The sequence below is a fragment of the Loxodonta africana genome, chromosome 4, assembly GCF_030014295.1.
Source record: "Loxodonta africana isolate mLoxAfr1 chromosome 4, mLoxAfr1.hap2, whole genome shotgun sequence".
Classification (NCBI taxonomy): Eukaryota; Metazoa; Chordata; class Mammalia; order Proboscidea; family Elephantidae; genus Loxodonta; species Loxodonta africana.
This window is the reverse complement of record NC_087345.1, coordinates 158,688,376-158,703,647: the sequence shown is the minus strand read 5'-3', so window position 1 is coordinate 158,703,647 and position 15,272 is coordinate 158,688,376. Positions and strand designations below refer to the sequence as shown.

At 38.7% G+C, this 15,272-nt stretch overlaps 1 protein-coding gene across 3 annotated transcripts in view; it reads right to left on the bottom strand.

The window, feature by feature from the left end:
* The window catches only part of SLC39A12 (solute carrier family 39 member 12), an 83,251-nt gene that overhangs the window by 15,018 nt on the left and 52,961 nt on the right, over positions 1-15,272 (bottom strand). For all 3 annotated transcript variants that reach the window (XM_003410560.3, XM_010590698.3, XM_010590699.3), the window contains 2 exons: positions 12,697-12,855; positions 10,502-10,689 (listed from right to left, as the gene is read on the bottom strand). In XM_003410560.3, the coding sequence (XP_003410608.1) occupies positions 10,502-10,689; positions 12,697-12,855 (347 nt within the window). The remainder of the gene's footprint in view (positions 1-10,501; positions 10,690-12,696; positions 12,856-15,272) is intronic.

The window sequence follows — 15,272 nt, the reverse complement described above, 5'->3', positions numbered from 1 at the left end:
TTTGCATTTGGAAATGTTTTCAAGGCAGTGGATCTTAAGTTCAAATACTCTTTCCCCTGCATTTCATATAAGGAAACTTATCTGGAAATTGGGAAATGCTCCAGGCAAAAGCCTGGCCCTTGACATTTGCCAGAAGCGAATGGATATGCAAATGGCTCTAAGTGACTGCTTCTTTCTTGCTGTACAAACGAGATCAGGGCTAAAGGCACATCACTAATAATCTTTAAGACGAAAAGAAGCTTTAAAAGAGCATCCAAAAAAGTACGTGTACGGGGGGAACTGAGGGGACTACGTGGTAAGGGAGATTGTGGCAGGGGCAAGTGTTGGAAACAAGGTATATTCTCAACTCATTTGCCTTGGACATCATGGAGGGGGCACCTGAGCTTTGTTTTGTTTGGGCGTGCATTGGTGAGGCACTTCCTTCTCCACTGCCTGTCTCCCTAATTTACAACTCATCTGCCAGCAACTTGGGTTCTATTAATGTCCTGGGCAATTGTCCAGTTCCCCCAATTCTGAGGACATCTCCAGTTACATCCGTAGTGTAGCCCCTTGAGGTTTCCATGAGTTTGTTGCTATGGAAATAGTTTCACAAGATCTAAAACCTTAGGAAAAATGCCTAAAGGTTTGAAACATTGTTTCAGATCCAAAATAAATCTTCCTTTGGCACAACCTTTTTTTTTTTTTTTGATTAATTGATTCATTTTTAAATAGTATGTCATATTAAGGAGCCCTAGCAGTGCAGCGGTTAAAGCGCTCAGCTGCAAACTGAAAGGTCAGCGGTTTGAACCCACCAGCTGCTCTGCAGGAGAAAGATATGGCAGTCTGTTTCCATAAAGGTTTACAGCCTTGGAAACCCTGTGGGGCAGTTCTACCTGAGTTAGAATTGACTCAACAGCAGTGTTTTTTTTTTTTCTTCTTTTGGTTTATTATGTTAGTTAGAAATAAAGTCTCTTTTATCCAAACTGCTCTGAAAAAAAATTTGGGGGGGGGCGTATCTTTTCCTTCTATTTGAGGAATTTTATAAATGTTAGAGAAGGTAAATATGAGAAATTCTGAAGACTTCCAGTTCTGATAATTTTCTCAGAAGAAACTTTAGGCTCTCAGACAAAATGAGATGCTCCTACGTAACTGCCTCCATTCCCAACCACATCTAAACCAAGGTTAGTTACAAAGAGAATGTATTAGTTTTCTATCACTGCTATTAGCAAATTACCACAAACTTGGTGGCTTAAAACCACAGAAATTTTTTATCTTACAGTTCTATAGGTCAAAAGTCTGATATACGTCCCACTGGACTAAAATCAAGGTGTTGGCAAGGCTGCTTTCTTTCTGCAGCTTCTAGGGGAGAATCTGTTTCCAGGCCTTTTCCACCTTCAAGAAGCAGCCCATATTCCTTGGCTCTTGGACCCATTCCTCTATCTTCAATGTCCAAACCAAACCTGTTGCTGTGGAGTTGATTCCAACTCATAGCAACCCTATAGAACAGAGTAGAACTGGCTTATAGAGCTTCCAAGGCTGTAAATCTTTATGGAGACAGACTGCCACATCTTTCTCCTGTGGAGCAGCTGATGGGTCAGAACCGCTGATCTTTCAGTTAGCAGCCTAGAGCTTAACCACTGTATTACCTGGGCTGCTTTCTTTGATGTCAGCAACCTAGAATCTCTAATCTTTTTTCTGTCATTATCATCTCTTTCTCTGACCATAAAAAAAAAAAATTTTTTTTTTTTTGACCATAGCTGGGAAAAATTCTCCACTTTTAAGGTCTCATGTAGTTAAATTGGGCCCACTCAGATAATCCAAGCTTATCTCCCCACCACAAGGTCCTTTAACCTTAATCATATCTGCAATGTCCCTTCTGAAATGTAAGGTAACATATCCATAATTCACCTGACTAGGACATGGACATCTTTGGGTATGGGAGTGATATATCTATAGGGAACATATTTCATGAAATCTTTGTAGCCAATATGAGACTATGAGGAGGACAGAAAACCAATAGATCCAGTTATAAATAAGATTTAGAGGAAGCGGATAAACAGGGTAAAGGAATACTAATCCATTAATCAAAGAGGTTGCTGATTCTTTCAGACACTTCTCCTGTGTAAATCTGAACATTCTATCTAGGCTCCATCACTTACTTTCCACAGGAAGGTGGAAAGTAAAAGGATAGAAAAAGATGTTACACGAAAAACTACGAGCAGTAGAGTAGATGTGACTATATTAACATCAGGCAAAGGAGACTTCAAGAAGTTTAATCAAAGGCAAAGAGGAATCTTTCAGCATGACAGAAGTATCAATTCATCAGAAGATACGGCGATTCTAAACGTGCATCCATGTAATAACAGAACTTCAAACATAGGAAGCAAACTTGAGAGAACTAAAGGAAGAAATAGGCCAGTCCACAAGTACAGGTTGCTATTTTAACACCATGTCCTAAATAATTAACAGAATATGTAGAGAAAAAAAAACAACCAGTCAGAAATTTGAAGATATAAACAACAGTATCAACCAACGTGACTTGACTGACATTTATAGGACCTCACACCCAACGACTGCTGTATTCATGCATTTTCCAAATGCACGTGGGCCATTCACCAAGACAGATCATATGCTGAGCCATAAAACAAGTCTCAAAACATTTCAAAAGACTAAAATAATGCAGAGCATATTCTTTGATCAAAAAGCAATCAAGTCAAAATAAGCAACTAAAAGATACCAAGAAAAACTTGAAATATTTAGAAATTAAGCAACACACTTCTATGTAGTCCATGTATCAAAGAAAAAAAATTATGTGGGGAATTAAAAAACATTTCAAAATGATTTATATTTAAAACACAACATAATAAAACATATGGGGTTCAGCCAAAGCAGTACTTAGAGGGAAATTTATAGATTTAGATATTTCTATTAGACAATAAAGGAGACCCGGTAGCCTTAAGTGGCAAGATGTGACAGTCTGCTTCCATAAAGATTTATAGCCTTGGAAGCTCTAAGGGGCAGTTCTACTCTGTCCTATAGGGTCACTATGTGTCAGAATGGACTCAACAGCAACAGGTAATAGAAAAGAAACAGGGGTCCTTGGATGGTGCAAATGGTTAGGCTCTTAGCTACTAACTGAAAGACTGGCAATTCAAATCCACTCAGAGGTACCTCAGAAGAAAGGCCCGGCGATCTACTCCCAAAGTTGAACATCACCTTGGGGGCTTTATCACACAAGATGTTCTGAGGAAGCTTATGAAATATGCCTTATAAAATCACAGCCATTGAAAACCATTTATGGAGCACAGTTCTACTCTGACATACATGAGTTAGAATTGACTCAATAACTGGATTTGTATTTTACTAGAAAAGAAACAGGGTTTAAAATCACTGATATAACCAGAGCTTCAAGCCAGTTCATTCCAGTTCAAACCCCTACTGTGAAATTGCATTTCCACCTGAGATATACTGAATCAGAATCTACATTTTAACAAGATCCCCAGGTAATACACTGAATCAGAATCTACACCTGGGGATCTTGTTAAAATGTAGATTCTGATTCAGTATATCTCAGGTGGAAATGCAAATTTTCAGCAGAGGGTATAACCAGACAAACTAGTTCTAGACCTGATATAACATTCCACCTTATTAAAAAAAAGGAAACCTGTTGCCATCGAGTTGATTTCCTACTGAAAGCAACCCTATAGGACAGAGTAGAACCGCCCAATAAGGTTTCCGAGGAGTGGCTGGTGGATTCGAACTGCCGACCTTTTGGTTAGCAGCCATACCTCATAGCCACCATGCCAACAGGGCTCCATTCCACCGTACTGAGCAAGAAAATTAAATGGAAAGTAAGCAGAAGGAAGGAAATAAAGATAACAGGAAAAAAAGTACAGAAAATTAAAAAAAGCAATGATACAGAATCATTACCAGTTTTTTATTTCTGGAACTTGTCCTTCCTATTCCTGCAAACTAGAGATCCGTGTCCTTGGAGGGAGAATGTTTTTGCCAGAGAGTATAATAAGCTCCACTGAACTTGAAGCTATGACTACCACCTGGTCATTTTGGCCTCCTCATGTTTTGTGGATCAGGTGATAAAGGAAATTAACTAACTAGCAGGAACAATTGTCCTCATATAATCAATTGTCACTGATTGCATAAGGAACCAGGGTTGCGGATGCACAATGGAGAAGGAAGGAGCACATCTAGAATGTAGGGGATTCCCTGGGGCATCAATTGGTGCTTCCATGCCTGGTGACAACGGTGAATAGGCAACTACAGAAAACATGGCCTGACAAGGACAAAGCAACTAATACTCAGGCCCGTCAGTGAAGATCTGGGTTGCGCCACCGGAAATGAAATCTTAGGTCAATAAAGTGAGGGTGAGAAGAATGGAGACTGGGTGCTAGAAGACAGAAATGATAAATATCAAATATGCCTTCAAGACCAGCAGCGTTACGGAGCTTGTTGCACTAACTCCTTTGTATTAAGCCCTTCTTGTAGGATTTTTGGCTGGCTACCATTTTTTTTTTTTTTTTTTTACCATCATGAACCGGCTTTGGAATAGATGACACTTAAATGTATTTGAGACTTGTGTGCTCTTTCAGACTCCTTAGGTCATGCAAACAGTTAACCTGTTCAGCTGCTAACTAAAGGTTAGAGGTTGAGTCCACCCAGAGATGCCTTGGAAGGAAGTCCTGTCTATCTACTTCTAAAAAGTCAGACGTTGAGAACCTTGTGGAGCACAGTTCTGCTTGGACACGCATAGGGTCTCCATGAGTCAGAGCATAAATGACAGCACCTGGAACCGGTGGCGTGCTGTTACAAAATCTCTTATCCTCTAACCCCAGACATTGCTGCAGAAACCAGTTGCAAGAGGATTTGGATTAGTTTTTGAAGAGCCTTGCTTCAGGCCCACACTGCATTTTTCTCCCTGAAAAACCGGCATGGGTCCCCCGTGGGAACTTATCCGGCACTCAAGCATGCATAACGTGGAAGCATGGAGAGATAATGCTGTGGAAGCAGCTTTGAGCAATGGCGACAGCACCCGTGGAGCAATCCCCTTTCATTCCCCAGGTGAACAATTCTGAGATACATTTCATAAGCCTCCTAAGAACGCCCTGTGTGATGAAGCCCCCATAGTGACAGTCAACTTACTAAAAATGCATTGTTATATTGACTTTCTCCTAAATAAATTCCCTGCACACAAGCCTTTGTCTCAGCCTCTGCTTTGGGGAAAACCCAGTCTAGGACACTGATCTTTATAACAGAGAATTCATTTCCTCTGGCCACCCAGAGCTGCATTCATTCTTAACTTCCTTTAGAAAACGATTCAATGCAACTGGGAGTTCATGTGCTTGGATAAAGCAATGCCACTTTGGAGAATTTATGCTGGCAGTTTCCCAAGAGAAGGCTTTCTCTTGTTGGCCTCATTGCTAGTGGCTCCATTTTTTGCCCCTAGTTCTTTTTCTTTTAGGAGTTTGAAATAACACACCCAATTTCTTTGAAACAAACAAAGCAAATATCTACTAGCTTTTTCACATTAACTCAGCTCAGAAGGTGCCTGGTAAATCTCCAGAATTTACTAGTATGGAACCAGTAGATTAAAGTTTTCCCCTTTACCCTTGAGTTGCTGTCATTTATTTTCTTTGCTATTTTACAGAGTCCTGAAACCTTGTTTTCTTCCGTTTAAATGACAAAAGACTGTTTTCTTTGGCATAGTCTCAGGGTACAGCAACAGTTAAACTTGCTGCGTGCGAAGTGAAAGAGGCGTGTTTGTTTAGAAGAAGTTATTCAGAAGGCCGTGAGAGCAGGCGACCTGGATTAAAGGAAGTAGCCCCAGGAAATTCAGAGTATTTTCTTCCCTGTCTTTTTGCCAGGATGCTGGTTTTTCCTTGGCCAATAGTAATTTGCAATAAGGTCAAGATTTATGCTAGTTGGAATCTCATATGATATCAGCCACATTGCTTTCACACAAGACCAAGAGAAGAAACATTGATGGGAAAATGAAGTATTAGCCTAGGGTTCTATATGACAAATGGTTCTTGATAATCTTCCCAGATTACTTTTGGGAAAATAGACCCTGAAGAAAACAAAAATGATTGACTACATACGTACACACCCATCATACTTGAAGAGAGATCCAGACTATGGCAAAAACAGAATACACTTCAAAAGAATACAGAAACTTCACCCAATTGACCCATAAGGAAGAATGAAATTAGAAAGTCAAAATCAGGAGGCTCAAGAGTGAATTCAAGGACTGATATGTAGACATTTTAAACTAATGGGAGCTCACATCCTTAAATGATTAGTGACTGTGTGCTTTGGAAGTCAGGGAAAGCTAGAAATCCAGATTTCTCAAACTGGAAAGGTCACAGGACTCTGTCACCCTGACCATGGATTGGGAAATGGGGTTCAGGAAAGGGGGGTAGTGTTTGCCCCCTTTGGAGCTATCTTTACTATTAAAAGTAGGAATTTTTCTGAGTATCATAAATAGTCTGTAAGAACATTTGTAAAAGTGGAAGTACCTTTGGTGTTTATGTCATCTACTAGAATCTCAGGAGAATTTAGGAAAAAAAAACAAGGAAGTCAGAAGACTGGACACTGGGATTTAAAAAGATGTGGCCTTTCCTTTGAGAATACCCTGACGAAGTCTACTTCATGAGTGCGCTGTTACTCTGTTTGTTTAAGCATTGGTGCCTGTTTCTCAGATTTTTTTCCTTAGGAAACTTTTGATTTATTTCCAGGACAATAGGTGGATTCTGCTACAGCATTAGTCAATCCCAATGGGCCTATTCTACATATTAATTAAGTTTGCTTATTTTATTTCACCTGCTTCATGATAAATGTAATTACATATTTTACTTCCATTCAGATTGGTTTTCTATAAATTTTCAGTGCTAGATATTTCTTTTGTTGGTTCGTGTCATTTTTATTTGTCTTATTCCAACAAGAATCATCGTTATGTCATTCACTTTGCAACATTTAAATTATGAACAAGTCCAACAAAGGATGTCCTTAACAAATACTGGTTTATCTTGTAGAGATCAGAACTTCAAGAGGCAAAAAAGTTTGGAATTTCCCAGATTTGATTTCTTCATAAGATTACAGAGACTGAAAAGTGATGACTGAGTTATTATCAGTTATTTCTTTAAGAGATATACATCATATTGTGCTGGAAGTCCTTGCCAGAACAATTAGGCCAGATAAAGAAATAAAGGGCATCCAGGTTGGCAAGGAAGAAGTAAAAGTATCTCTATTTGCAGATGACATGATCTTATACACAGAAAACCATAAGGAATCCTCCAGAAAACTACTGCAACTAATAGAAGAGTTCAGCAGAGTATCAGGATACAAAATAAACATACAAAAAACACTTGGATTCCTCTACACCAACAAAAAGAACATCGAAAAGGAAATCATCAAATCAATGCCATTTACAGTAGCCACCAAGAAGATAAAATACTTAGGAATAAATCTTACCAGAGATGTAAAAGACTTATAAAAAGAAAACTACATTACACTTCTGCAAGAAACCAAAAGAGACTTACATAAGTGGAAGAACATACCTTGCTCATGGACAGGAAGAATTAACATTATAAAAATGTCTATTCTACCAAAAGCAACTCTATACATTTAATGCAATTCCGATCCAAATCCCAACGACATTCTTTAATGAGATGGAGAAACAAATCAACTTCATATGGAAGGGAAAGAGGTCCCGGATAAACAAGGTATTACTGAAAAAGAAGAACAAAGTGGGAGGCCTTACTTTACCTGATTTTAGAACCTATTATACTGCCACGGTAGTCAAAACAGCCTGGTACTGGTACAACAACAGATACATGGACCAATGGAACAGAATTGAGAATCCAGACATAAATCCATCCACATATGAGCAGTTGATATTTGACAAAGGCCCCAAAACAGTGAAATGGGAAAAAGACAGTCTTTTAAACAAATGGTGCTGGCATAACTGGATATCCATCTGCAAAAAAATGAAACAAGACCCATACCTCATTCCATGCACAGAAACGAGCTCAAAATGGATCAAAGACCTAAATATACAATTTAAAACAATAAAGATCAGGGAAGAAAAAATAGGGACAACATTAGGAGCCCTAATACATGGCATAAACAGTATGCAAAACATTATTAAGAATGCAGAAGAAAAACTAGATAACTCGGAGCTCCTAAAAATCAAACACCTATGCTCATCCAAAGACTTCACCAAAAGAGTAAAAAGACTACCTACAGACTGGGAAAAAGTTTTTAGCTGTGACATTTCCTATCTGTTCTCTAAAATATACATGATACTGCAAAAACTCAACTACAAAAAGACAAATAACCCTATTAAAAAATGGGCAAAAGATATGAATAGACACTTCACTAAAGAAGACATTCAGGTAGCTAACAGATACATGAGGAAATGTTCACGATCATTAGCCATTAGAGAAATGCAGATCAAAACTACAATGAGATTTCATCTCACTCCAACAAGGCTGGCATTAGTCCAAAAAACACAAAATAATAAATGTTGGAGAGGCTGTGGAGAGACCGGAACACTTCTACACTGCTGGTGGGAATGTTAAATGGTACAACCACTTTGGAAATTGATTTGGCACTTCTTTAAAAACCTAGAAATAGAACTACCATACAATCCAGCAATCCCACTCCTCAGAATATATCCTAGAGAAATAAGAGCCTTTACATGAACAGATATATGCACACCCATGTTTACTGCAGCACTATTTACAATAGCAAAAACATGGAAGCAACCAAGGTACCCATCAACGGATGAATGGATAAATAAATTATGGTATATTCACACAATGGACTAGTATGCATCGATAAAGAACAGTGAGGAATCTGTGAAACATTTCCTAACATGGAGGAACCTGGAAGGCATTATGCTGAGTGAAATTAGTCAGTTGCAAAAAGACAAATATTGTATAAGACCACTATTATAAGAACTTGAGAAATAGTTTAAACTGAGAAGAAAACATTCTTTTGTGGTTACAAGGGGGGGGAGGGGGGAGGGGCATTCGCTAATTAGTTGGTAATAGGAACTACTTTAGGTGAAGGGAAAGACAACACACAATACAGGGGAGGTCAGCACAACTGGACTAAACCAAAAGCAAAGAAGTTTCCTGAATAAGTTGAATGCTTCGAAGGCCAGCGTAGCAGGGGCAGGGGTTTGGGGACCATGATTTCAGGGGACATCTAAGTCAATTGGCATAATAAAATCTATTAAGAAAACATTCTGCATGCCACTTGAAGAGTGGTGTCTGGGGTCTTAAATGCTAGCAGGCAGCCATCTAAGATGCATCAATTGGTCTCAACCCACCTGGATCAAAGGAGAACGAAGAACACCAAGGACACAAGGTAATTACTAGCCCAAGAGACAGAAAGGGCCACGTGAACCAGAGGCTACATCATCCTGAGACCAGAAGAACTAGATGGTGCCCGGCTACAACTGATGACTGCCCTGACAGAGAACACAACAGAGAACCCCTGAGGGAGCAGGGGAGCAGTGGGATGCAGACCCCAAATTCTCATAAAAAGACCAGATTTAATGGTCTGAGTGAGACTGGAAGGACCCTGGTGGTCATGGCCCCCAGACCTTCTGTTGGCCCAGGACAGGAACCATTCCTGAAGCCAACTCTTCAGACATGGATTGGCCTGGACAATGGGTTGGAAAGGGATGCTGGTGTGGAGTGAGCTTATTGGGTCAGGTGGACACTTGAGACTATGTTGGCATCTCCTGCCTGGAGGGGAGATGAGAGGGTGGAGGGGGTTAGAAGCTGGCAAAATGGACATGAAAAGAGAGAGTGGAGGGAGAGAGCGGGCTGTCTCATTAGGGGGAGAGTAATTGGGAGTATGCAGCAAGGTGTATGTAAGTTTTTATGTGAGAGACTGACTTGATTTGTAAACTTTTACTTAAAGCACAATAAAAATTATATATAAAAAAAGAGAGATATAAGTTGTAGTTTTGGAGACCCAATACTATAATAATCTTCTCTTTCATATCTCACGCATGATGGCCCTTTGGCAATAAAATTTAAGGATGAAATCATTACTCTTTAGAATACAGTTGGTTAATTAAGTCAGACAATGATTGAATTCAATGACAAATTCAGTCATACTGTTTTGCATTGTATAAACCACATAGCTGGCTGTTTAACAGGACATTTCTTTTCCTTTTTTTTTTTTTTTTAGTATAGTTATATATAGGTGAAAGACTGAACAGAATGAGCTATTGATCACTTTTTGACAATTCTAAAGGTCTCATTCATTCCACTTAAATTCACTGAAAAAAAAGTTGGTATTTTCTGTGTCTAAAATTATGTTCTCTCTACCTACAACTTTCCCTCTTAGATTTCACACAGGATTTCCTTAGTCTTTTTATATTATGGCCTATATTCTTCTTCTCTTCTCCCCTATCTATCCTTCTATTTTACTGTTTTTTCTCTGCTTTACATTTTCAGTGTTTAGAAAAATAAAAACCCATAAAGCTTACCATCTCCACCAAGGATAAATATAAGAACATCCCAGCAGTAACCGTTAAGATCCAGTTTTGAACACATGGATCAGTTGATACTGAAAGGCCAATGTAGAGTCCTATGAAGGCAGTTAGAGCACTCATAAAATTCACGAGAATGGCAATCTTAACAGAAAGTCCAGAGCTCAAGAGCACAGCAAAGTCACCTGAAGTTTAAGGGAAAAAAAATGTATAATTAACATTTAACTGGTGATGCCAATGGTAAAGTAATGTGCTATTTAGATTAGCTCAAATTTCAGAAACTGGAACCAATTTTATAAGTAAAGTTGAATAACTGGTTAACAAAGTACTTTCCTATATTTCTCTAGGGTTCATAGCCAACTCATTATACTGTGAAACCAAAAAAACAAACAAAAAAACCCAAACCCACTGCTATCGAGTCGATTCTGACTCACAGCAACCCTATAGGCCAGAGTAGAACTGCCACATAGAGTTTCCAAGGAGCGGCTGGTGAACCTGAACTGCCAACCTTTTGGTTAGCAGCTGTATTTCTTAACCACTATGCCACCAGGGTTTCCATTATACTATTAGGAAGTTACATTTCAAATGTTCTGTTTCTTATGCGTCCCTGGGTGGGAGAAACATTTAACACTCTCAGCTGCTAACCAAAATGTTGGAGGCTCAAATCTGCCCAAACGTACTTCAGAAGAAAGACCTGGTGACCTACTACTGAAGAATCAGCCACTGAAAATTCTGTGGAGCACCGTTCAGCTCTGACACACCTACAGGGTTGTCATGGGTAGGAACCGACTGGATGGCAACTGGTTTTCCGTTTCTTATGCTGCTCCTAAAGTTAGCATACACACAGAAACCTATGGCACACTCTAATTCCTGATGTCTGTGACATCTCCTGGAAATGTCTGGAAATTTGCCTGGTGAAATCATGAGGCAGTAAACATTATATGGGCTTATAATCTGCTGATGCAGGTACTACTATGGGGAGAAAACACACACATACACACACTTGACACAAAATTTTAAAATCATTGCAGAAGTTGGTTAGAAAAAAAAATATTCCCTTTAGAAAATGATTTTACTGCCTTGATGTGTATAGGAAAATTATTATCCTCTTCACATCTTTCTTCCAAAAGAAGAACGACCTATTAATAAATTATAAAGCCTCTTTTTCTTAAAGCTTTGAGGACTGAGAAGAGGCCGAAAATCAACAGAGATAGGTGGGGACTCCACTTCCTAGTTCCACAGCATAATTGGTCCTATGAACAGGTCTTAAACATCCTCTTTCCTGGCCTACCACAGACTGTCACACTACATGTGGTGATCCACTGAGAATCAGGTGTTACGTGATTATTGTAGTAGCTAAAAGCAGGAGCACAGGAATATGGCAGCCACACCAGGCACATTTTAATGGGCTCAAGAAGGACCTTAGATAAACTACTCCACAAAGGATGGGTCAACGATGAGGGAGAGAAAGGACTTTGGGCCATGGGCATTGAATGGGATGGGTGCAGGTGTGGCCCAGGGGCGCTGTAGGCCTGAAAGTAGAAGTAGAAAGAGTGACTCTAAAATTCCACTCCCTACTGCTTATGTGTACCTGGGCCAGCCTGTACTTATTCTGGATCTGTTTCAGAAATGTCTGTTCTAGCCCTTCTTGATTCCTGGGAATTAGGGTTTGAATTACAGGGCTATTAAGATTATCCAGAAGAAGAGTCGTATGTGCATCTGCTACCATACGCCTGTCATTTCAATTTTATGCTTGGTTTTAAACACTTGGCATAAATCAGGTTGATGAAATGCATGGTTTGGTTTTAATTTAAATGCTATTTTATCTCATTGTTCTGTTTGCTAACATAAAGGGTAAAATTCCCCTCTTAATGTTTTTCCCATATTTAATATGCAGGTTTTAAAGGCCTTGTCAAACTTCTTTAAAAGAGGGTTTCTCTGAATGGCTTTCTCCATATAGAATGCTCTGAAACCCCAAAAAAGTCACTTCTGGCCCTGGGAAATACTGTCTCATCGAATTTTACCCTGAGGTACAGGAATTTTTTTCCTCTTCCTTTTATGGTTTAAACAAACCATGAATGGCAAGTATTCATCTTTCAATCATATGTTTGAAAAAGAAGCCTATTAACTATAGCTAGAAAGATATCATGACTTTCTCAACAAGTGGAAACCAATTCTACTGTCATACTTACCCATTTCATGTGGAATTTCATGACACAAGATAGCAATTGTTGTGGTTATTCCCGACTCAGATGAAGATGAGAAGGCTGCTCCTATCACTAGGCCATCTGCAAAATTGTGCAGGCTATCCCCAACCAGTATCATTATTGCTAACAAGCTCATGGTGTTGCCTAAAGAACCAAATGAAGGTGTGAGAAGCATTAACAGGGCACTACAAATTTCATGGAATCCTTCAAACACAACCATCGTTCCCATCCACTACTGACAATCTTAAACTATATCTCATTAAATAACCTTGCTTTGTTTCAGTGTTCAAAACAAGTCACCTCGAGATGCAAATACGGTAACCAAAATGCTTGGATGGAGGATCACTGGTTTTCTATCTGATCTAATAATGAAATAAGTTATGCATGGCCACTCATTATTTTATCACGTCATCCAGATATGCCAAAAGAAGAAAATGAAAATAATATTGTTATAAACTCCCCAAATACCACTTTTGTGCCTTTTGTACCACTTTTTTGTGTCTTTTGTAAAGAATTATAAAATAAATTAAGAACCTCCACATGGCATGTCATTAAAATGGAGTCTAACTTCCAAAACTGTTCCCTCTGCATCAGATTGTCCCCAGTGTCATATGGCTGCAGTGCACTTTCTGGGTTGTGTGATCATTGTGTTTCCTTCAATCGTTGGTGCTAATGAACCTCCCTAAGTGCCTCATTTATTCCCCAACCGTGACTGCAACAGGCAGTACCACTACCAAACTCTTCTGACCCCAAAGTTAGTTTTGAAACAACTGTTTAATGTTCTTGCCTTTTTGAAAAATAACTTTCAGTACTAGACCAGCTAGATGTTGAACAAAATAAAGAAAAGCTTATGTTTTTGTGGAATTCTATCACATAAGATATATTATCTAATTTGGAGAGAGCCAATGAAATATTTAGATCATAATGGGCTTAATTAAGATTTGATTTTTTGATGGTTCAACAATTAGAAAATCAATCAATGTAATACACTATGTCAATAGAACAAAGGAAAAGAACCACATGATCATCTCTGTGCATGCAGAAAAAGCATTTGATTAAATCCAAAATACTTTCTTGATAAAACCCTAAAGAAGACTGGAATAGAAGGGAATTTCCTCAATATGATTCAGGGCATATATGAAAAGCCAACAGCCAACTTAATGGAGAAAGACTAGGGGCCTTCTCCTTGAAATCAGGAACAAGACAGGGTTCCTGCTCTCATCACTTCCATTCAATATTGTAGTAGAAGTTCTAGCCAGAACAAAAAGACAAGAAAAAGAAATAAAAGCTATCCAGATTAGAAAACAAACAAACAAACAAACATGTTGCTGTCAAGTCAATTCCAACTCATAGCGACCCTATAGGACAGAGTAGAACAGCCCCATAGGGTTTCCAAAGAGCACCTGGTGGATTGGAACTGCTGGCCTTTTTGTTAGCAGCCAAACTCTTAACCACTACACTACCATGGTTTCCAGATTGGAAAAGAAGTAAAATTATCTCTATTCACAAATGATATCATCCTATATATAGAAAACCCCAAAGAGTCCACAAGAAAGCTTCTAGAGCTAATAGAGAAATTCAGCAAAGTTACAGGGTACAAGATCAACAACAACAACAAAAATCAGTTGGGTTTCTATACACCAGCAATAAGAAATCTGAAGGGGAAATTAGGAAAACAATTTTATTTACAATAGCATCTAAGAGAATAAAATACCTAGGAATAAATATAACCAGGGATGTGAAGGCCTTATACAATGAAAACAATAAAACACTCCAGAAAAGAAAAAAGAAGACTTAAATAAATTGAAATAACTTCCACGTTCATGGATTGGAAGACTTAATATTGTTAATGTGTCAATACTACCCAAAGCAATCTATAGATCCAATGTAATCCTGATCAAAATTCTAACAGCCTTCTCTACAGAAATAGAAAAACCAATCCTCTACTTTATATGAAATGGCAAGAGGCCCCGAATAGCCAAAACAATGTTGGTATAACAATAGACACATATACCAAACCAAAAAAACCAAACCCACTGCTGTCGAGTCGATTCCAACTCATAGCGACCCTATAGGGCAGAGTAGAACTGCCCCATAGAGTTTACAAGGACCGCCTGGTGGATTTGAACTGCCGACCTCTTGGTTAGCAGCTGTAGCACTTAACCACTATACCACCAGAGTTTCTGACACATACACCAGTGCTATAGAATTGAGAATCCAAAAACAAACCAACACATCTGTGGTCAATTGATTTTTGACAAGGGATCTAAATCCATTTGATCAAGAAAGAAGAGTCTCTTCAATAAATGGTGCTGGAAGAATTGAATTTCCATGTGCAGAAAAATGAAACAGGACCTAGGCCTCACATCATACACAAAAACAAATTCAAAATGGATTAAGGATCTAAATGTGCAAATTAAAACTATAAAATTCTTAGAAGACCAAGTAGGAGAAATACTATCAGGCCTAGCTTTCAAAAATGGATTATCTAATGTAGTAACAAAAGCACAAACAGCAAAGAACAAAATAAATAAATGTGACGTCCTAAAAATGAAAAAAAC